Source organism: Ursus americanus, chromosome 10 (assembly GCF_024610735.1).
Source record: "Ursus americanus isolate L20-20 chromosome 10, mUrsAme1.1.p, whole genome shotgun sequence".
Taxonomy (NCBI): domain Eukaryota; kingdom Metazoa; phylum Chordata; class Mammalia; order Carnivora; family Ursidae; genus Ursus; species Ursus americanus.
In genome coordinates this window covers 77809361-77833351 of record NC_142136.1, presented here as the reverse complement: position 1 = coordinate 77833351, position 23991 = coordinate 77809361, and the positions used below count along the sequence as shown (strand labels likewise).

The following is a 23991-nucleotide window of genomic DNA, read 5'->3' as shown; positions in this document are numbered from 1 at the left end:
ATAGTATTGGAGGTCCTAGTAGGAAAGGGGTTTTAGGCAAGAAAAAGAAATAAAAGGCATCAAATCAGAAAGGAAGAAGTACAACTGTTGCTATTTGCAAATGACATGGTAGTATATATAGAAAACCCTAAAGAACGCCACCAAAAAACTGTTAAAATTAAGAAACATATTCAAGAAAATTGCAGGATACAAAATCAATACACAAAAATCCGTTATGTTTCTATGCCCTGATAGCTATCAGAAAAAAGATTTTAAGAAGATAATCCCATTTACAATTGTATCAGAAAGTATAAAATACCTAGGAATAAATATAACCACGGAAGTGAAAGACCTGTACATGAAAACTATAAGATATTGATGGGAAAAATTGACAAAAATAAATAGATATTCCATGCTCTTGGATTGGAATATTGCTTAAATGTTCATATACGCCAAGCAAACTACAGAGTCAATGCAAAATTCCAATGGCATTCTTCACAGAAATAGAACAAACAATCCTAAAATTTGTACAGAACCACACACACACACACACACACACACACACACAAGATAAGCAAAAAAAAAATAGTTGGGTTTTTAAAAGATTAATAAAAATCACAAATTGCATGAGTGAACAAAAAAGGAGAGATAGAAAGAAGGCATTATAAACAATACTCAGAGTAAAAGAGAGTATTTCACAAAAGGTGGTAAACATAAACAAGAACTTATGAACACCCTTATGACAATAAGTCTTAAAACTTAGATGAACTTTTAGAAAAAATAAATTTGCCACACACAACTAAAGAAAAAATAGAAAGCCTGAATAATTCTGTAGTGATTAAAGAAATTAGTTTAGAACCTTCCAACACAGAAAAAAACACTAGAGGAAGAAAAAATATAGCGGAGGAGTAAGGGACGTTTTTTCAGCTGGTCCCCTGAATTGAGCTGGATATCTACCAAATCATCCTGAACACCCATGAAATCAGCCCGAGAGGTAGGTAGATACATCTGCATCTCTACAAACAAACATCTCCAGCACTGAGTATTGAGGTACAAAGCAGGGAGCCGTGAATTCACGCAGAGATATCAGAAGATAATCGGAAAGGGGAGGGAGCCACCGCACTCGGGGGCCGGGAAGCAGTAGCCTCCTGCACTGGGGAGCGGGCCAGACTCACGGACTGGCACCTGGGAGAAAGCAGACTGAGACCGGGAGCTCGGGAGAAAGCAGACTGAGACCGGGAGCTTGGGAACGTGCTTGCGGCCAGAATGAAAACCAGAGCTCCGGAGTGCTCATTCGAACTAGACTGAAACCAGGAGCTCGGGAGCGTGGGAGTGCATGCAGAAACTGGGGGCAGCTGGCCTGTTAGAAGCACAAAGGACAGAGACATCGGCCCTGGAAGTGAAGACTGGGAGAGTGGCTGTGGGGCGCACAACCCAGGAGGCTGCAGGGTTTTTAGCAGCACCAACAGAAACAGAGTTAAAGTGGCCAGGAAAGCTCAGTGGAGAGCAATTGCGATCTCTCTGTTCTGAGACAGAGGCCACTGCTGCTCTCTCAGAAAAGTCACAGAAAACTCTCAGGGAAAGCCACCAGAGAACAAAAGCCTGGAAATACCGGTTCGCATTGTGCCCATCCCCACCCTCTCTCACAGGGGACAGGGCAACTCTACCCAAACAGGGTTGCCTAAGTATCAGCGCGGCAGGCCCCTCCCCCAGAAGGCAGGCTGAAAAATCAAGAAGCCCACATCCCTAAGGTCCCTATAAAACAAGTGCACATTGCTTGGGTCCAATAATCTGGACTCTGTACGTCCCCACAACCACTTCTCATCAGAATGACATGGAGGAGGAACCACCAACAAAGGAAAGAAACACACACTGTGGCCTCTGCCACAGAACTAATGGATGGATATAACCAAATTGTCAGAAATGGAGTCCAGAGTAACAATGGTTAAGATGATGTGTAGGCTTGAAAAAAATATTGACGAAAATATTAAAGAGAATATAGAATCTCTAAGGGTGGAAATGTGAGCGAATCTGGCAGAAATTAAAAATGCTATGAATCAAATGCAGTCTAAACTGGATGCTCTGATGGCCAGGGTAAATGAGGCAGAGGAACAAATTAGTGAGTTGGAAGATAGGATGATTTAGAAAAGAAGGAAAAAATGGAAACTTGGCTCAAAAAAAAATCCAATCTCAAGAATGCAGGTTACGGGAGATTACTGACTCAATGAAACGTTCCACTATCAGAATCATCGGCATCCCTGAGAGCGTGGAGAACGAGAGAGGTCTAGAGCAGATATTTGAACAAATTGTACCTGAGAACTTTCCTTATCTGGCAAAGGAAACAAGCATTCATGTCCAAGAGGCAGAAAGGACCCCTCCCAAGATCAGTGAGAACAGACCAACACCATGTCACATAATAGTACAATTCCCAAATCTTAGATCCAAGAATAAAATCGTGAAGGCAGACAGGGGGAAGAGAATCCTCACCTACAAAGGGAGAAACATCAGAGTAATGTCAGACCTGTCTACAGAGACCTGGCAAGCCAGAAAAAGCTGGCAAGACATATTCAGAGCACTAAGTGAGAGTAACACGCAGCCAAGGATCCTTTATCCAGCAAGGCTGTCATTCAGAATGGATGGAGAGACAAGGACCTTCCAAAACCGGCAGAAACTGAAAGAATATGTGACCACCAAGCCAACCCTACAAGAAATATTAAGGGGGGTTCTATAAAAGTAAAAAGACCCCAAGAGTGATACAGAACAGAAATTTACAATCTATAGAAACAAAGACTTCACAGGCAACATGACATCATTAAAATCATATTTCTCAATAATCATTCTCAATCTGAATGACATAAATGCTCCCATAAAATACCACATGGTTGCAGATCAGATAAAAGACATGACCCATCCATATGCTCTCTACAAGACACTCATTTTGAACCTAAGATACATCCAGACTGAAAGTGAAGGGATGGAGAACCATTTTTCATGCCAACGGACCTCAAAAGAAAGCTGGGGTAGCAATTCTTATATCAGACAGATTAGATTTTAAACTAAAGACTGTAGTTAGAGATACGGAAGGACACTATATTATTCTTAAAGGATGTATCCAAGAAGTGGATATGACAATTATAAATATCTATGCCCCCAAGAGGCGAGCAGCTAGAAACACAAGCCAGGGCGCCTGGGTGGCACAGCGGTTAAGCGGCTGCCTTCAGCTCAGGGCATGATCCTGGCGCTATGGGATCGAGCCCCACATCAGGCTCCTCCGCTGGGAGCCTGCTTCTTCCTCTCCCACTCCCCCTGCTTGTGTTCCCTCTCTCGCTGGCTGTCTCTATCTCTGTCGAATAAATAAATAAAGTCTTTAAAAAAAAAAAAAAAAAAGAAACACAAGCCAACTCTTAACCAGAATAAATAGACATATAGATAATAATACATTAATAGTAGGGGACCCTCAACATTCCACTCTCAGCAATACACAGATCACCTAAGCAGAAAATCAACAAAGAAACAAGAGCTTTGAACGACATGCTGGACCAGATGGACCTCATAGATATATACAGAACACTACCCCAGAACAACAGAATACTCGACTTTTCGAATGCACATGGAACTTTCTCCAGAGTAGACCATATACTGGGTCACAAAATAGGTCTCAATCGATACCAAAAGACTGCGATTATTCCCTGCATATTCTCAGACCACAATGCTTTGAAACTGGAACTCAATCACAAGGAAAAATTTGGAAGAAACTCAAACATTTGGAAACTAAGAACCATCCTGCTCAAGAATGATTGGGTAGGGGCGCCTGGGTGGCACAGCGGTTAAGCGTCTGCCTTCGGCTCAGGGCGTGATCCCGGCGTTATGGGATCGAGCCCCACATCAGGTTCTTCTGCTATGAGCCTGCTTCTTCCTCTCCCACTCCCCCTGCTTCTGTTCCCTCTCTCGCTGGCTGTCTCTATCTCTGTCAAGTAAATAAATAAAATCTTAAAAAAAAAAAGAATGGGTAATTAAAGAAGAGCTTAAGAAATTTATGGAAACTAATGAGAATCAAAACACATCAGTCCAAAACCTATGAGAGAATGCAAAGGCAGTCCCAAGGGGAAAATGCATAGCCATCCCAGCCTCACTCGAAAGAATAGAAAAATCTAAAATTTTTATGTTCTCACCTCAAGAAGCTGGAGCTGGAACAGAACAGGTCTAACCCATGCACGAGAAGGCAGTTGATCAAGATTAGAGCAGAGATCAATGAATTAGAAACCAGGAGCACAGTAGAGCAGATCTACAGAACTAGAAGCTGATTCTTTGAAAGAATAAATAAGATCGATAAGCCACTGGCCAGACTTATTCAAAAGAATAGAGAAAGGACCCAAATTAATAAAATTATGAATGAAAGGGGAGAGATCACAACCAACACCAATGAAATAGGAAGGAGCATTAGAAACTATTATCAACAACTATACGCCAATAAATTAAACAACCTGAAAGAAATGGATGCCTTCCTGGAAATCTATAAACTACCAAGACTGAAACAGGAAGAAATTGATTATCTAAAGGAACAATTAAGTATGAAGACATTGAAGCAGTGATCAAAAACCTCCCCAAAAACAAGAGTCCAGGACCTGACGGATTCCCCCAGGAATTCTACCAAACATTCAAAGAAGAAATAGTACCTATTCTCCTGAAACTGTTTCAAAAAATAGAAACAGGAGGAAAACTACCAAACTCATTCTATGAGGCCAGTATTACCTTGATCCCCAAACCAGGCAAAGACCCCATCAAAAAGCAGAATTACAGATCAATATCCCTGATGAATGTGGACGTCAAAATTCTCAACAAGATCCTAGCTAATAGGATCCAACAGTACATTAAAAAGGATTATCCATCAAGACCAAGTGGGATTCATCCCTGGAATGCAAGAGTGGCTCAACATTCACAAATCGATCAGTGTGATAGATGACATCAACAAGAAAAGAGTCAAGAAACATCTGATCCTCTCAAATGATACAGAAAAAGCTTTGGACAAAATACAGCATCCTTTCCTGATTAAAACCCTTCAGAGAGTAGGGATAGAGGGCACATTCCTCAATTTCATAAAAACCATCTATGAAAAGCCTACAGTGAATATCATTCTCAATGGGGAAAAGCTGAAAGCCTTTCCCTTAAGATCAGGAACACGACAAGGATGCTCACTCTCGTCATTATTGTTCAACATAGTACTAGAAGTCCCTGCAAGAGTAATCAGACAACAAAAAGTGATAAAAGGTATTCAAATTGGCAAAGAAGAAGTCAAGCTCTCTCTCTTCGAAGATGACATGATACTTCATATGGAAAACCCAAAAGACTCCACCACCAAATTACTAGAACTCATACAACAATTCAGTAATTTGGCAGAACACAAAATCAATGGTCAGAAATCAGTTGCATTTCTATACATGAACAATGAGACTGAAGCAAGAGAAATTAGGGAATTGATTCCATTTACAATAGCACCAAAAATCATACGATATCTCAGAATTAACTTAACCAGAGACATAAAGGATCTATATTTTAGAAACTACAGATCACTCTTGAAAGACATTGAAGAAGACACAAAAAGAAAAACATTCCATGCTCATGGATCAGAAGAATAAACATACTTAAAATGTCTATGCTACCCAGAGCAATCTACACTTTCAACACCATCTGGATCAAAATACCAATGACATTTTTCAAAGAGCTGGAACAAACAGCCCTTAAATTTGTGTGGAACCAGAAAAGGCCCCAAATCGCCAAGGAAATGTTGAAAAGAAAAAACAAAGCTGGGGGCATCACGTTGCCTGATTTCAAGCTATACTACAAAGCTGTGATCACAAAGACAGCGTGGTACTGGCACAAAAACAGACACATAGACCAATGGAACAGAGTAGAGACTCCACAAATGGACCCTCAGCTCTATGGGCAACTAATCTTTGACAAAGCAGGAAAAAACATCCAGTGGAAAAAGGACCATCTCTTCAATAAATGGTGCTGGGAAAATTGGACAGCTATATACAGAAGAATGAAACTTGACTACTCTCTCACACCATCACAAAGATAAACTCCAAATGGATGAACTACCTCAATGTGAGACAGAAATCTATCAAAATCATAGAGGAGAACATAGGCTGTAACCTCTTCGACATTGGCCACAACAACTTCTTTCATGACACGTCTCCAAGGGCAAGGGAAACAAAAGAAAAAATGAACTTTTGGGACTTCATCAAGATAAAAAGCTTCTGCACAGCAAAGGAAGCAGTCATCAAAACAAAGAGGCAACCCACAGAATGGGAGAAAATATTTGCAAATGAAACTACAGATAAAAGGCTGTATCCAAGATCTATAAAGAACTTCTCAAACTCAATACAAGAAACAAATAATCAAATAAAAACATGAGCAGAAGATATGACCACTTTTTCAATGAGGACATAAAAATGGCTAACGGAAACATGAAAAATTTTTCAACATCATTAGCCATCAGGGAAATTCAAATCAAAACCACATCGAGATACCACCTTCTGCCAGTTAGAATGGCCAAAATTGATAAGGCAAGAAACAACAAATGTTGGAGAGGATGTGGAGGAAGGGGAACCCTCTTACACTGTTGGTGGGAGTGCAAGTTGGTACAGCCACTATGGAAAACAGTGTGGAGGTCCCTCAAAAAGTTAAAAATAGAGCTACCCTATGACCCAGCAATTGCACTACTGGGTATTTACCCCAAAGAAACAGACGTAGTGAAGAGAAGGGCCATATGCACCCCAATGTTCCTAGCAGCATTGTCCACAATAGCTGAACTCTGGAAGGAGCCAAGATGCCCTGCAACAGATGAATGGATAAGGAAGATGTGGTCCATATATACAATGGAATATTATTTAGTTATTAGAAAGAACGGTTACCCAACATTTGCAGCAACATGGGTGGAACTGGAGGAGATAATGCTAAGTGAAATAAGTCAAGCAGAGAAAGACAATTATCATATGGTTTCAATCATTTATGGAGCATAGGAAATAGCAGGGAGATCAGTAAGAGAAGGAAGGGAAGAATGAAGAGGGGGTAAACAGAAGGGGGAATGAACCACGAGAGACGATGGACTCTGGGAAACAAACTGAGGGTTTCAGAGGGGAGGGGAGTTGGGGGATTGGGATAGGTCAGTGATGGGTATTAAGGAAGGCACATATAGCATGGAGCACTGGGTGTTACATGCAAACAACGAATCATGGAACACTACATAAAAAACTAAGGATGTACTGTATGGTGACTAACATAACATAATAAAAATTTTTCTGAAAAAAAGATAAGAAAACAACACTAGGTTGAGATGGTTTTACCCCCATCTTCTACCAAATATTCAAAGTATAGATAATTGTAACCCAACAAAATATTTCAGAGCTTAGGAAAAATACGAGCATACCTTTCTGCTTATTTTACTTGCATAATTTAATAACAGATATGACAAGGATTGCCATAGCATTAAAAAGTATGAAATACTTAGGAATAAACTGAACAAAAGATATGCAAGACTTGTACACTGGAAACTATAAGACATTAATGAAAAATGTTTTAAAAGATCTAAATAAATGGAAAAACATCACATGTTCATGGATTGGAAGCCTTGATATTGTTAAGATGACAGTACTCCCCCAAATGATCTACAGATTCAGTCCACTCCCTATCAAAATCTCAGATTACTTTCTTGCAGAAATTGACAAGCTGATCTTAAAATTCATATGGAAACGTAAAGACGTGGAATGACCAATACAATCTTGAAAAAAAATAGGAGTATTTATACTTCTTGATTTCAAAACTTACAGAAAAGCTGCAGTAATCAAGACAATGTGGTAATGGCATAAAGATAAATGGAATAGAATCAATGGGATAGAATTGATAATCCAGAAATAAGCCTCTATATTTATGGTCAATTTTTGTTTGACAAGGATGTCAAGACAATTCAATGGTGAAAGAACCATATTTTCAACAAACAGCTTGTGCTGGTACAACTGGATATCTGTATGCAAAAGTGTGAAATTGGATCTCTTCCTTACAAATATAAGAGTTAAAACTATGCAGCTCTTAGAAGAAAACAGAAGTAAATCTTCATGACCTTTGATTAGGCAATGGTCTCTTGACACCAAAAGCACAGAAGGAAAATAGACAAACTAAACTTGATCAAATTTAAAATTGTATGTTATATGTCAATTATGCCTCAATACAGAATTTTTTAAATGTGTGGAATTGAAAAATGAAAAGACAGCACAAAGAATAGGAGAAAATATTTGCAAATCAGATATCTGATAAGGGACTGGTATCCAGAATATATAAAGAACATTTATAACTCAGTAATAAAAAGACAAACGATGCAATTAAAAAATAGTCAAAGGATTTGAATAAATATTTTTCTGAAGAAGATATTCAAATGACTAATATGGACATGAAAAGATGCTCAGGCTCATTAGTCATCAGGGAAATTAAAATCTATAGCGATGTAATACTTCATACCCACTAGGGTGGTTATAATTTAGAAAAAAAAATCAATGGTGAAAAGATGGACTTTTCTATCAGTGGTAATAGGGACAACCAGACAATAAGGAAAAAGGTAGAGTTTGACCCTTTACCTCATACCATACTCAAAAATTGCAAATAGACTGAAGACTTAAGTATGAATGACAAACAATAAAACTTTTGGAAGAAAATACTGGAAAAAATCTTTATGATTTTAGGACAGGAAAGGTGGGGTTTTTTTTTCACTTTTTATTTTGAAATAATTTTAACCTTGCAGAAAAGTTGCAAATACAGTACAAAGAATTCTCAGATACCTTCACCTGAATTCCCCAGAATGTTAACATTTTGAAGTATTTGATTTATCATTCAGAGAGGAATTTCTTAATGTAAAAAAGGCACAAGTCATAAAGGAAAAGATTAATAGACTACATTAACATCAGCAATGCTTCTTCATTAAAAATAAATAAAATATAAAATGTGAAAAAGATGTACTACAAACTAGGATAAAGACATATAAACAAGGTACAAACCTGTGGTAGAACTGAGTGATCAACACAAACATCGGTATGGTGGTAGTTTCTGAAAGGGAGCAGAAGAGAATACAATTGGGACACAGCTCACAGACACTTTCAAGGTAATGATTATATTGTTTCTTAAGATGGGTAGTTGGATACCACCTCACACCCATTAGGATGACTCCTATAAAAAACAAAAACAAAAACAAAACAAAGCAAAACAAAAAAACCCAGAAAAGAACAAGTATTGGTGAGGATGTGGAGGAATTGGAGCCCTGTTCACTGCTGGTGCAGTGTAAAATAGTAGCTGCTATGGGAAACAATAGAGTCAAAAAATTAAAAATAGAATTACCATATGACTCAGCAATTCCGTTTCTGGGTATATGCCCAAAAGAATTAAAAGCAGGGACTCGGAGATATTTGTACACACGTGTTCATAGCAGGATTATTCAAAAAGTAGTCAAAAAGTGGAGGCAACCCAAATGTTCATTATTGGATGAATGAATAAAGAAAATGTGATATAGGGCTCCTGGGTGGCTCAGTTGGTTAAGCATCTGCCTTCAGCTCAGGCCATGATTCCAACATCCGGGGACTGAGTCCCACATCGGGCTCCCTGCTCAGCAGGGAGTCTGCTTCTCCCTTTCCCTCTGCCCCTTCCCTGGCTTGTTTGCTCTCTTAGTCACTTTCTCTCTCTCAAGTAAATAAATAAATAAAATCTTTTTTTTTAATGTGATCTGTACATACAATGGATATTATTCAGCCTTAAAAATGAAGGAATTCTGATTCATGCCACAGCATAGGTGAGCCTCAAAAACATGATGCTAAGTGAAATCAGCCAGTCACAAAAAGACAAATACCATATGATTCCACTTTTATGAGATACCAAGAACAGTCAATTTCGTAGACAGAAAGTAGAGTGGTGGTTGCCTGGGCCTGCGAGGAGTAGGGAATGGGGGAGTTATTATTTAATGGAGACAGAGTTTCTGTTAAACAAAATGAAAAGAGTTCCAGAGATAGATGGTGATGACAATAGCACAACAATGTGAATGTACTTAATAGCACTGAGCTGTACACTTTAAATTGATTAAAATGGTAAATTTTATGTTATGTGTATTTTACTATAATTTTTAAAACAAAAATAATACATTAGTAGGTAGTTCATACTTGGGTGTTTGTTATATTATTTATACCATACAGATATACTGTTTGTTGCATCTACTCAATATTTAATTTTTTAAAAATTTAAGTGTATACTTGGGAAGATTTGAGATTCATTCTTAAGAAACATCAGGCTTTAGTGATAATTAGATGTGGACAGTTGAAGGAGAAGGAGAGTTTTCAGGATTGAGCATGGGAAGGGAAAACTACTGTAGACTGAGCCTATAAACATACTAATTGTGTTATGTTTTGGACATTTAAAGTTTGAGATTCCTAGCCAATATTAGAAAGAGATATCTAGTTGGTTCTATGAGGCTAGAGCTCAGAAAAAGGTCGGAATTGAAAGACTTTGGGAGAACTATCATTTTTTAAAGCCATGGATGATGGGCATGTATGACATCACCTAAAGAGAGAGTTTAGCTAGAACAGAGAAGAGGGCTTACGGCCATCCTTGGGAATGCCAATATTTAGTGGTCAGACAGAACAGGAGCCAGCAAAGACATTGAGGAAGAATGGCCAGAGAAATAAGAGGAAAGCTAGGGAGTGTGGCAACACAGGTGCCAATGAGTGAGCTTTCTTTATGGATATGCCTTTCCCATAGATTTTCTCTGTACTATTCTGTATATCTCCATGTTATCCATGTTATTTTTCTGTATGTGTTTTTCTGCCATCTTTCCTCTACATGTAGTTGCAAGATGTCTGATTTTTTCCCTGATTTTTTATATCTCTCTACCCAATTTTCTGTTTTATCTTTTTCTTCACTTCCCTTTTATCTTTCCTTCCATTTCTCAATTTATTTTTAAGTGACTCTGATACACTATTTAGGTATTTTATAATTTTATTGTGAATGATTTTTTAACAGAATTATGTGTTGCTTATTAATATCATTTAAAAATTACTCTAAGATTTTATATGTAATACAAAAGAAGAAGAAGAAAAGAAGAAGAAAAGAAGAAGAAGAAGAAGAAGAAGAAGAAGAAGAAGAAGAAGAAGAAGAAGAGCCCACTAAAATAAATAGTCCCCATATTTTCTTTTGTCTCTGTTGATTTTCTTTGTGGGATAATGGATTGGTTTTGTTGTTTTAAAAATTTATTTAATTCTTTTTTCCTTTATAAAGAAAATTATGTCATTTTTTTTTCCTTTCTTTTGAGAGAGAGCGTGCAGGGGTGGAGGGGGTGGAAGGGGCGGAGGGAGAGGGCAAGAGAATCTTAAGCAGGCTCCACACCCAGCATGGAGCCCAATGCAGGATTTGATCTCATGACCTTAAGATCATGACCTGAACTGAAATCAAGAGTTGGATGTTTAACTGACTGAGCCACCCAGGTGCCCCTAAAATTATGTCATTTTTTAAGTACTTTTGGCTATCTCAGTGATCTAAAAGTAATGCCTTATGTGCAGATATATACATATTATGCACAGGTTCTTTTGTATTTATAGAACAAAATTGTGTATTATTACAAGACAAGGTTTTGCTTTGTTTTTTTCCAAAACCATTGTCTCCCAGAAAAAGAGGTGTATTTGAGTCTTTACAAATATTTTTGTTCTCTAAATTACTTTATTTTTAAGAAGAATTGAGGAGAGCACTCAGCTTGAAATAGACTTAGTGTTTATTTCGAATAGAGAAATTATCTGACAGAAATCCTTAAAAGGGAAAAAAAAAAAGAAATGGTAACACAGGTTTATTAAGTATTTCTTGGAATATGAATTGAAAATTATAAGCACTGAATGTTGTTTAATGAGCCTACTGAAGATCACTTTCAGAAGCAACATACATGAATGGATAAAGAAGATGTGATATATATAAACACAATGGAATAATATTTAGCCATAAAAAAGAATGAAATCTTGCTATTTACAATGACTTGGATGTGACTAGAAAGATTAATGCTAAGCAAAGTAAATCAGAGGAAGACAAATACCATATGATTTCACTCATATGTGGAATTCAAGAAACAAAACAAACAGCAAAGGGCAAAAAAAAAAAAAATGAGAGAGAGATAAACCAAGAAATAGACTCTTAATTATGGAGAACAAACTGATGGTTACCAGAGGGGATGGTTACCAGATAGGGGAAATAGGTGATGGGGATTAAGAAGTACACATGTGAGGAGCACCAGGTGTTATATGTAAGTGTTGAATCACTATATTGTACACTTGAAACTAATATAACATTGTATGTTAACTAATTGGAATTAAAATAAAAACTTCTTTAAAAATGTAGACAGAGGAAGGGATAAAATATGCATATGTAAGGTATATACAAAAGAGGAAGAATACATTTAATTGATTAAGCAAAGGAGAATACATGATATGTAGAAACTAACTTTGGAAAAGAGTGAGACATGGTTTACAAAATAACAACAACAAAAGCAAAGTACATCATGAGAATGTAAATTGCAAGATTCAAATAGTGTTTACCTTTGAAAAGCTGGGGAGTGGGAGGTGGGGAATTGGAGGACATATACAAGATGGCTTCAACATTACAATATATTGTTTCCTCTGAAGAAGAGAGGAATTTTAATCACTCAATCAATCAATAAAAAAGAATTTGAAGCAGTTGTGGGGAAATGTTAAAAGGTGACCAGCTATCATATTGTTTTCTTTTCTGTGTGCTTAAAATAGTTTATAGTAAAAAAAAAAAAAAAAAAAAAAAAAAAAAAAAAAAAAAACACACACACACACACAAAACAAAACAACAACAAAAACACTGAATTGCTGTGTTGTAGTGATGCTAACAGTGCTATCTATCAAGCATCTAAGATGGAAATCAAGATAATTTACCTGGGAAACTAGCAGACAACTCACTATGGCTCCATGGTGAAGATTGCAGGGGAGGAAAATAATTTTACTTCCCCCTTCTAGTTTCTTGACAGAGACACCCTGTAATAAAAGGGAGATTAACAAGAGAAAAACAAACCATTTTTATTATGTACACACATATATACCTGTACAGTAGGGAGCTCCACAAAGATATGAGACTTAAAGGGCAACCAGGCAACTGAGCTAAGGAAAGGGAGAGAGGTGTGGGGCTTCAACTGGAGGAGGGGCAGGGGTGATTCACAGGAAGATGAGTGGAGGAAATGCTTAGTAAATGGATGTTGCTTTCCAATGCAGGTACATTCCTCAGATGAAAAAGTTCTCTCTGGTAATAGCTCTCTTCCTGATATAAGCCCCCTTTCTAATTTCTTTTAGACAGCTACAGGGGAGGTAAAAAGATTTCTAAGTCCTCTGGGTCCTGATTGCCTTCAGCTCAAAATAAAAGTGGCATGTCCTGGGTGGCTTGTTCTTAATCCACTCAAGATAGATGTTAAAAGGGGTGACTGGGTGGCTCAGTCGGTTAAGCAGTTGCCTTTGGCTCAGGTCATGATTGCATTAGGCTCCCTGCTCAGTGGGAAGCCTGATTCTCCCGCTCCCTTTGCCTGGTGCTCCCCCTGCTTGTGCTTGCTCTCTCTGCCAAATAAATAAATAAATATAATCTTAAAAAAAAAAAGGTGTTAAAAGTTTTGTTTCATGAATGTGAGATTGAAAAATAACAATACTTGAAATCTAATTTTTTATATGAAGTGATTTCAAATACATAACTTGCATTTAAGAAAATTGAAATGGGTTAATTTCTGTCTCAATATATATAAACATTCATTTTCAATTTTAGTATTTTATAATGTAGTAAAATATCTTGGTTTAGGTGTATAACACTGGTTACCTGTAGGTACTGTTAAAATAATAAGAGGACAATTCATTTGATCTAAAAAATGTTTATTTTACACTTCCTGAAGCTGGCAGTCTCTACCCTCAAGAGTCCAGAGAATTGCAAAGTAAGGGGACAGGGCTGCAAGCTCGTACAGAAAGAGGCAAGCAGGAAACAAGAAGTATTTGGTTTATGCTGATTGGTTGGGGTTGCATATCAGACCATATTTAGAAAGGTCAAGGAACAGGGAAGTGAGTATAGTGCCCAGAGTTGGCTTGGTGTTGGGGGATTGGCCAACTGGATATATTGTGCTTCTGATCAGGTGGAGTATTTATAGGGACATAAAAGTTATCTAGGTTTTGGTTCGCTGACATGGCACTCTGGGCAGTAGCAGCTCCACTTTGGGCCTAGAAATTTATTTCAATGGTACAAATCACTAGAAATGATTTGCTACGCTGACCTACCCAGGGGTATCAATTGTTTATCTGTTGTGTATTTAGGTTTACTCCTCTAAGCTATTTGTAGCAGGAGCCTAGAAACTAAATTTCTTTCACAAACTTCATGCATCTCTGTTTACGAAATATGGCAAAAGAGCGAGCTATGGATGTAATTGCTTCCTAACAATTGTCAGGGTGCTATGGCACTTGCTCCATTCATCCTTATTTTTTATTTCAATAACAGCCTAGTTAAGGATCTTGAAGAGAATTATAGAGTTTTATGATCTGCTAATGTATTATGGTTTAATAGTATTGTTTCTTTAATAGAACTTTTATAAATGGGCACAGTTTGAGATGCAGAATTTCCAACAGATATAAAAGAGTTTTCTACTTTTAGGTATAAAAGGAAGAGAGCGTCTCCTGGACCTGATCGCCACATTTCTGGTACTACAGTTTCTTCGTACCAAGTTGGAACAAAAGGGAATAGTCTTCAAATCACTGATGAAATTGGATGATGCTTCCATTTCCAGGTGGCTTTAATTATAGTATGAAGCAACTTGCTTATATTTCTGACCATTTCTTTCTTTTTTTTTTAATGATTTTTTATTATATTGTGTTAATCACCATACAGTACATCCCCGGATTCCAATGTAAAGTTCGATGCTTCATTAGTAGTGTATAACACCGAGTGCACCATGCAATACGTGCCCTCCTTACTACCCATCACCGGTCTATCCCAATCCCCCACCCCCCTCCCCTCTGAGGCCCTCAGTTTGTTTCTCATAATCCATAGTCTCTCATGTTTCATTCCCCCTTCTATTACCCCCCCTTTCTTTATCCCTTTCTTCCCCTACCGATCATCCTTGTTCTTATATTCCATAGATGAGAGAAATTATATGATAATTGTCTTTCTCTGCTTGACTTATTTCACTTAGCATTATCTCCTCCAGTGCCGTCCATGTTGCAGCAAATGTTGAGAATTCGTTCTTTCTGATAGCTGAGTAATATTCCATTGTATATATGGACCACAGCTTCTTAATCCATTCATCTATTGAAGGGCATCTTGGCTCCTTCCACGATTTAGCTATTGTGGACATTGCTGCTATGAACATTGGGGTGCATATGGCCCTTCTCTTCACTACGTCTGTAAACACCCAGTAGTGCAATGGCTAGATCATAGGGTAGCTCAATTTTTACCTTTTTAAGGGACCTCCACACTGTTTTCCAGAGTGGCTGTACTAACTTGCATTCCCACCAACAATGTAGGAGGGATCCCCTTTCTCCACATCCTCTCCAACAATTGTTTCTTGCCTTGTCAATTTTTGCCATTCTAACTGGCGTAAGGTGGTATCTCAGTGTGGTTTTGATTTGAATTTCTCTGATGGCTAATGATTTTGAAGATTTTTTCATGTGTCTGTTAGCCATTTGTTGTCTTCATTGGAAAAGTGTCTGTTCATATCTTCTGCCCATTTTTTGATTTGTTTATTTGTTTCTCATGTATTGAGTTTGAGAAGTTCTTTGTAGATCTTGGATACCAGTCCTTTATCTGTAGTGTCCTTTGCAAATATCTTCTCCCATTCCGTGGGCTGCCTTGTAGTTTTTTTTATTGTTTCCTTGGCTGTGCAGAAGCTTTTTATCTTGATGAAGTCCCATAAGTTCATTTTATCTTTTGTTTCTCTCGCCTTTGGAGATGTGTCATGAAAAAGGTTGTTTTGGCTGATGTTGTAGAGGTTGCTGCCTATGTTCTCCTCTAGAATTTTGATGGATTCCTGTCTCACATCGAGGTCTTTCATCCATTTGGAGTTTATTTTTGTGTATGGTGTGAGAGATTGGTCAAGTTTCATTCTTTTGCATGTAGCTGTCCAGTTTTCCCAACACCATTTATTGAAGAGACTGTCTTTTTCCCACCGGATGTTTTTTCCTGCTTTATCAAAGATTAGTTGCCCAAAGAGCCGAGGTTCCATTTCTGGGTTCTCTATTCTGTTCCATTGGTCTATGTGTCTGTTTTTGTGTCAGTACCATGCTGTCTTTGAGATCACAGCTTTGTAGTACAGCTCGAAATCCAGTATTGTGATGCCCCCAGCGTTGTTTTTCCTTTTCAACAGTTCCTTGGAAATTCAGGGCTTTTTCTGGTTCCATACAAATTTAAGGACTATCTGTTCCAGTTCTTTGAAAAATGTCCTCGGTATTTTGATCGGGATAGCATTGAAAGTGTAGATTGCTCTGGGTAGCATGGACATTTTAACTATGATAATTCTACCAATCCATGAGCATGGAATATTTTTCCATCTTTTTATGTCTTCCTCAACGTCTTTCAAGAGTGATTTATAGTTTCTAGAACATAGGTCCTTTACGTCTCTGGTTAATTCCAAGGTAACGTATGCTTTTTGGTGCTATGGTAAATGGGATGGATTCCCTAATTTCTCTTTCTTCGGTCTCGTTATTTGTGTATAGAAATGCAACTGATTTCTGAGCATTGATTTTGTATCCCGCCACATTACTGAATTGCTCTATAACTTCTAATAGTTTGGGAGTGGCTTCTTTTGGGTTTTCCATATAGAGTATCATGTCATCTGCGAAGAGAGACATTTTGACTTCTTCTTTGCCAATTTGGATACCTTTGATCCCTTTTTGTCGTCTGATTGCTGTTGTGAGAACTTCTAGTACTATGTTGAATAATAGTGGCGAGAGTGGGCATCCTTGTCGTGTTCCTGATCTTAAGGGAAAGGCTTCCAGCTTTTCCCCATTGAGAATAATATTTGCAGTAGGCTTTTCATAGATGGCTTTTATGAGATTGAGAAATGTACCCTCTATTCCTACACTCTGAAGGGTTTTAATCAGGAAAGGATGCTGTATTTTGTCAAATGCTTTTTCGGCATGGATTGAGAGGATCATATGGTTCCTGAGTCTTTTCTTGTTGATATGATGTATCACTCTGATTGATTTGCGAATATTGAATCACGCTCGCATCCCAGGTATGAATCCCACTTGATCATGATGGATAATCCTTTTAATGTACTGTTGGATTCTATTAGCAAGTATCTTGTTGAGGATTTTGGCGTCCATATTCATTAGGGAAATCGGTCTGTAATTCTCCTTTTTGAGGGGGTCTTTGCCTGGTTTGGGGATCAAGGTAATATTGGCCTCATAGAATGAGTTTGGTAGTTTTCCTTCTGTTTCTATTTTTTGAAATAGCTTTAGGAGAATAGGTATTATTTCTTCTTTGAATGTTTGGTAGAATTCCCCAGGAAAACCGTCCGGGCCTGGAGTTTTGTTATTTGGAAGGTTGTTTATCACTGACTCAATCTATTCATAATTAATTGGCCTGTTTAAGAAATCAATTTCTTCCTGTTTCAATCTTGGTAGTTTATAGGTTTCCAGGAAGGATTCCATCTCTTCCAGATTGCTTAGTTTATTGGCATAAAGCTGTTGATAAAAATTTCTAATTATCCTTCCAATTTCAATGGTGTTGGTCGTGACCTCTCCTTTTTCATTCATAATTTTAATAATTTGGGTCCTTTCTCTTTTCTTTTGGATAAGTCTTGCCAGTGGTCTGTCAATTTTATTGATTCTCTCCAAGAACCAGCTTCTAGTCCTGTTGATCTGCTCTACTGTACTTCTGGTTTCTGCTTGATTGATTTCAGCTCTAATCTTGGTCAGCTGCTTCCTTGTGCGTGGATTAGGCCTGTCCCTCTGTTGCTGTTCCAGTTTCTTGAGGTGAGAATATAAAAACTGCATTTTAGATTTTTCTATTCTTTTGAGTGAGGCTTGGATGGCTATGTATTTCCCCCTTAGGACTGCCTTTGCAGTATCCCATAGGTTTTGGACTGTTGTATTTTCATTCTCATTGGTCTCCATAAATTGTTTAAATTGATTTTTGATTTCCTGGTTTATCGAGTCATTTCTGAGCAGGATGGTTCTTAGTCTCCAAGTGTTTGAGTTTCTTCCAAATTTTTCCTTGTGGTTGAGTTCCAATTTCAGAGCGTTGTGGTCTGAGAATATGCAGGGAATAATTTCAGTCTTTTGGTATCGGTTGAGACCTGTTTTCTGTCCCAGAACATGGTCTATTCTTGAGAATGTTCCGTGGGCATTAGAATAGAATGTGTATTCTTTGGTTCTGGGGTGTAGTGTTCTATACATATCTATGAGGTCCAACTCGTCGAGTATGGCATTTAAAGCCTTTGATTCTTTGCTTAGTTTTTGCCAGGGTGTTCTATTTCTGATAGTGGAGTGTTGACGTCCCCTACTATTAATGTATTTTTATTTATATGTCTCTTTATTCTGGTTAAGAGTTGGCTTGTGTATCTTGCTGCTCCCCTGTTGGGGGCATATATATTTATAATTGTCATATGCACTTGTTGAATACTTCCTTTAAGAATAATATATGCCCTTCTGCATCTCTAACTATAGTCTGTAGTTTAAAATCCAATTTATCTGATATGAGAATTGCTACCCCAGCTTTCTTTTGAGGTCCATTTGCGTGAAAGATGGTACTCCATCCCCTTACTCTCAGTCTGAATGCATCTTTGGGTTCGAAATGAGTCTCTTGTAGACAGCAAATGGATGGGTCATTTCTTTTTATCCAATCTGCAACCCTGTGGCGTATATGGGAGTGTTCAAACCATTTACATTGGCACTAAGAACTGAGAGATATGATTTTAATGATGCCATGTTGCCAGTAAAGTCTTTGTTTGTATCGGTTGTGACTTTCTGTTCTGTATCACTCTTGGGGCGTTTTTACCTTCATAGAACCCCCTTTAACATCTCCTGTAGGGCTGGTTTCGTGGTTACGAAATTGGTTAGTGACTGGCGATTCTGAAATGTCTTTATTTCTCCATCAATTCTGAATGACAGCCTTGCTGGATAAAGGATCCTTGGCTGCATGTTTTTCTCTGAAAGAGCTTTAAATATGCCCCCCCAGCCCTTTCTCTCATCCAGGTCTGTGTAGATAGGTCTGATGTAATTCTGATGCCTTTGCCTTGGTACATGAGAAATTTCGTTGCCCTGGCTGCTTTCAATAGTGTATCCTTGGATCTAATATTTGTGAATTGTACTATGACGTGACGTGTCATAGGTTTGTCGTGGTTGAGCTTGGGAGGGGTCCTCTCTGCCTCTTGGACACGAATGTTTGTTTCACTTGCTAGATTAGGGAAGTTTTCAGCTACAATTTGTTCAAATATCTCTTCTAGACCTCTGTTTTTCTCCCCCCCCCCCCCCCGGCCCCGGGGGATGCCAATGATTCTGACATTGGAACGTTTCATTGAGTCAGTAATCTTCCGTAACCTACATTCGTGGGCTTGGATTTTTTTTAAGAGCAGCTTCTATTTTCGTTTTTTCCTCTATTACCCATCCCTCAATTCACTAATACGTTCCTCTGCTTCTGTGACCCTGGCTGTCAGAGCCTCTAGTTTTGCCTGCATTTGGCTCATAGAATTTTTAATTTCTGTCAGATTCGCTCTCATTTCTGTCCTTAGGGATTCTATATTCTCAGTAACCTTTTCGTTAATACTTTTTTCAATTCTACTCATCATTTTGACCATCGTTACTCTGAATTCCATTTTGATAATTTGGTTACATCCATATCCATTATTTCTGTGGCAGAGGCCACAGACTCACTGTCTTTTCTTTGCTGGGGGGGCTTCTCCTTCTTGTCATTCTGATGAGGAGAGGTTGCGGGCTTGTCCAGAGCCCAAAATATTGACTGGGTCCCAGGCCGTGCCCCTTGTTTTATAGGGATCTTAGGGATGTGGGCTTCTTCTTTAAAGATTTTATTTATTTATTTATGTGGCAGAGAGACAACCAGAGAGAGAGGGAACACAAGCAGGGGAGTGGGAGAGGAAGAAGCAGGCTCCCAGCAGAGGAGCCTGATGAGGGACTCCTTTCCAGAACGTCGGGATCACGCCGTAAGCCGGAGACAGGCGCTCAATGACTGCGCCACCAGGCGCCCTGGGTTGTGGGCTTCTTGATTTTTCAGCCTGCCTTCTGCGGGAGGGGCCTGCCACACCGATACTCAGGCAACCCTGTTTGGATAGAGTCTCTGTGTCCCCTGCGAGGGGGGATGGGGATGGGCACACTGTGAGCTGGTGTTTCCAGGCTTTTGTTGTCTGGCAGCTTTCCCTGGCGGTCTGCTGTGCCTTTTCTGAGAGTCAGAGCAGCCTTGGCCGAATTTCAGCCTCTGTCACAGAACAGAGGGATTGCGGACCGTTCTCCACTGATGTTCTGGCCACTTTAACTCTGTTTCTGTTGGTGCTGCTCAACCCTGCAGCGCCCGGGGATGTGCGCCCCACACCCAGCTTCCCAGCCCTCACTTCCAGGGCCGGAGCGTCTCTGCCCTTTGTGTTTCTAACGCTGCCTGCTGCCAGCCGCCAGCCGCTCCCACTCGCTCCGGGAGCTCCCGGTCTCAGTCTGAATCCAGTGAGCCCATCGGGATTCCAGAGTTCCACGAGATGCCTGGTGGCACGCACTCCCGGCTCACCAGTCTCAGTCTGCTCTCTCTCGGGTCCCATGCAGGTGGCCACCGCTTCCTGGCGCCCGAACGCGGCAGCTCCCTCCCCCTTCCGTTTATCTTCTGATATCTGTGCGTGGTTTCACAGCTCCCCGCTTCGTACCTCAATACTCAGCGCTGGAGATGTTCATTTGTAGAGATCCAGATGTATCTTCCTGCGTCTCAGGCTGGTTCCATGGTTGTTTAGGCTGTTCTGGTACCTATCCAGCTCAACTCAGGGGACCGGCTGAAAAAGGGGTCCCCTACTCCTCTGCCATCTTAACTCCTCTGACCATTTCTTAACTAAATTTTATAAGAAGCTACATGGAATTGTAAGAACAAAGAGAATTTATTCACAGGGAATACCTTGCCTGTACTCTTCTGTCATAGGCAGGGCAGACACAATATTTTTGCCTCTTGGGTTCTATGAAAGATCAGGGCTCAGAGTGTTTAAGTGTAGCTTACACTGGAACTCAGATCTTTGGCTCCTGGTTTAGTATTCTTTTCACTATGGCATATTGATTCTGTGTGCTTTTGGAAAATCTACAATATGATTGTTGGGACCAGGCCTGTTCCCAATAAATTGCAGGGCCTGGTACAAGAATACAGATGGAAACCTACATACTATTTGTGTAAGTATTTAAAAGTCATACATCAAACTAACGAATTGTTAAATAAAACACATTTTAAAGTCCTTCCTTGACAAATACAACTTCTTAAAGACCGAGTTCAAATTTAGAATTCTGTGACCACTTGAAGTTTGATACTATAATATGACAAGGTAGAGAGAGCCAGTTCTGGGTCCCTGGCTCCTAGTCCTTGGGCTGACCTCTAGCACTACAAGAGGCCTTGAGGCACATGTGAATACCCTCCTTACTTACAAAAACTCCATCCATACCCCATGCAGATGGTCACCCCTTATGTGTGTGCATATACACACAATATACATATGTATAGCTATACATACATACCTATATAATTAACTTATGATTTTTTCAAAAAGGCAAGGTAAGTGGGAAAACTAGCAAAACTAATAAAAATATTATCTATAGGGGGAGGAAGAGGAGACAAGGTTGGAAGCGAGGTTTCTCCTAATATACTTTGTTTTACATTTTTGACTTTGAAACTAGGTAAATATTTTGCATAATAAAGACCAGATAGCAGAGAGAAGAGATTCAGTATGTTAAATTATACCATGAACTGCCATCAGCAATGTCTGGAATGTGAAGAAATAAATGGCAAGAGGAAAAAGAGGGGAGGGATGGAAGCTATAAATTAAAGGGCACAGGGCCCGAAGGCAATGTTAGGCCTACTTTGGATCCTGCTTTGAACAAAAGCCATTAAAGAGAGAGAGAGAACAGAGAGATGTAAACATTACCTGGTTATTTTGTGATATTAAAGAATTAATTATAGCTATTTTAATATCATGTTTAAGAAAAAGTTCTTGTCCCTTAATGATACATATTTACAGATGAAATTAAAATAAATAAGCAGACCAATTTTTACCCCCTGACAAAGGCTGATTAAATTCTCAGTTCCCAACACCATCAAACACAAAATAGGTACTCAGAAAATAATAAATTGAGCATTTTACTGTATATAGTTTATACTTTCATTTTTAAGAACAGCAGCACTTTCTCATGAGCTTACCAGAACAACTCTTTGGGAAAGATGGACATTTATTAAGTGAATATCAAGAAAAATACTTCAAAGAACTAGTAGACAGGACTGACAAGTTAATATTTGATTTAATAGTCACAACCAAAGAGGCACTTCTTCTATTTAGATCTTTTTCAACTGAGACAGAGGGAAGAGAGGCTTAGGAGACAAGGTGACCAAAGTAAAGCTATTTTGGTTTTTAGGCTGACCCTTAACCTAAAAGTCAACAGGTCACAAGATACAACTCATGGGAGACCACAAGACCCTACTCCCTCCAGCAGTAAAGGTCATAAAGATTGGACATTCCTAAAATTGCTCCTGTGGGTAATTTCACAACTCTAAGACAATGGAAAAACTAACTGCCCAATGTAAATGTTAAACCCAAATTTAAAGAGTAAGCCCCTCTTTATATGGTTAGCTAATTGAAAAAAACAAAAACAAAAAAACTTATAAAACCCTTTGTTAGAGGCAAGGTGGGGGGGAGTCCTCTTCCTCCCCTAGGAAGAGAGACCACTACTTTATCTATGAAGTAGCTCCTTTCTTACTTGTATACTTAATAAATCTTTGTCCCTTTCTCTACCTGGCTTGCTCTTAAATTCTTTCTCTTAAGGAGCAAGAACTGTCTTGGCGGGGGGCGTAAGACCTTCCCCCTTGGCCTGTCTGGCATCACAAGTATTATAACCAGTGGAACAAGTATAAATAACTTTGAACCTACTTTTGAATTGCAATATCACAAAGTATTATATCAAGATTTTCAAAAATAATGAGGTATATTCCATTACATTGCTCTTACTATATGACTGTTATTGTAAGAGCAAAAAAGTTTGTTGGCACTTTAATAAGTAAAACTTCTAAGTAATTTTTATTTGCTGTTATTGCATATTTAATTTATAACTTTAATTTCTGTCTTTCTCTGCTTCATGATGCACATAATATTAATACAGTAGCACATTGCATGGAGGTATATGAACAAAACCTTCCTACTAGTGGGATGGTCAGTCAAAAGTTTAAAGTCCAGTTAAAGGAAGACTAGTGGAATTAGTGAAAATATTTAAAACTAGTTTTGTTGCTTTCAGTAGTTCATAACTATAAGTAGACTAATGATTACTGGGAAACAGGTCTTTTAACCACTTTGGATGTGCTCCCCAGTTAGTATGTTTGTGTCATCATGATATTCAGCCAACATTTATTGATTGCCTCCTCTGTGCAAGGGACTGTTAAGCCTGTGAAATCCATGTGTTCTGCTAATCCCCACAACAAACCCCTAGGATCTCATATTATTATCATAATTGAGGACACTTCTAGTGTTGCATAAAAGCTGCAATATTACACAGCCAATATTGTGTGATTTCCGAGTCAGGATTTGAACCCAGCACTTAGCCACCACACTATACTGATGGCCCTTTCCCAGTTCATGGGAAAAAAATCAGCAAGATGGAGAGAACTTTCCAAATTTTTAGTCCCCTTCCATAGAATTTTTTTTTAAACTTTAGTATGTGTTACCACTTGTTTGCTAATAAATTCTCAGGTGACAAGGTAAATGAGGAAGTA

The 23991-nt window shown here is 38.7% G+C and overlaps 1 protein-coding gene and 1 long non-coding RNA gene across 3 annotated transcripts in view; one reads left to right on the top strand and one right to left on the bottom strand.

Annotated features, from left to right (window-relative positions):
- Positions 1–23991, bottom strand: part of LOC123791998 (uncharacterized) — an 89298-nt gene that overhangs the window by 60037 nt on the left and 5270 nt on the right. Inside the window, exons 2-3 of the long non-coding RNA XR_015725987.1 lie at positions 12954–13052; positions 9030–9078 (exon numbers count right to left, since the gene is read on the bottom strand). This is a non-coding gene — a long non-coding RNA (uncharacterized LOC123791998). The remainder of the gene's footprint in view (positions 1–9029; positions 9079–12953; positions 13053–23991) is intronic.
- The window catches only part of PARP4 (poly(ADP-ribose) polymerase family member 4), a 131766-nt gene that overhangs the window by 105570 nt on the left and 2205 nt on the right, over positions 1–23991 (top strand). Inside the window, exon 33 of one of the 2 annotated variants that reach the window (XM_045797150.2) lies at positions 14695–14827. In XM_045797150.2, the coding sequence (XP_045653106.2) occupies positions 14695–14827 (133 nt within the window). Of the gene's footprint in view, positions 1–11077; positions 11327–14694; positions 14828–23991 lie in introns of those variants that run through there. The other variant, XM_087865246.1, reaches the window with a different exon arrangement.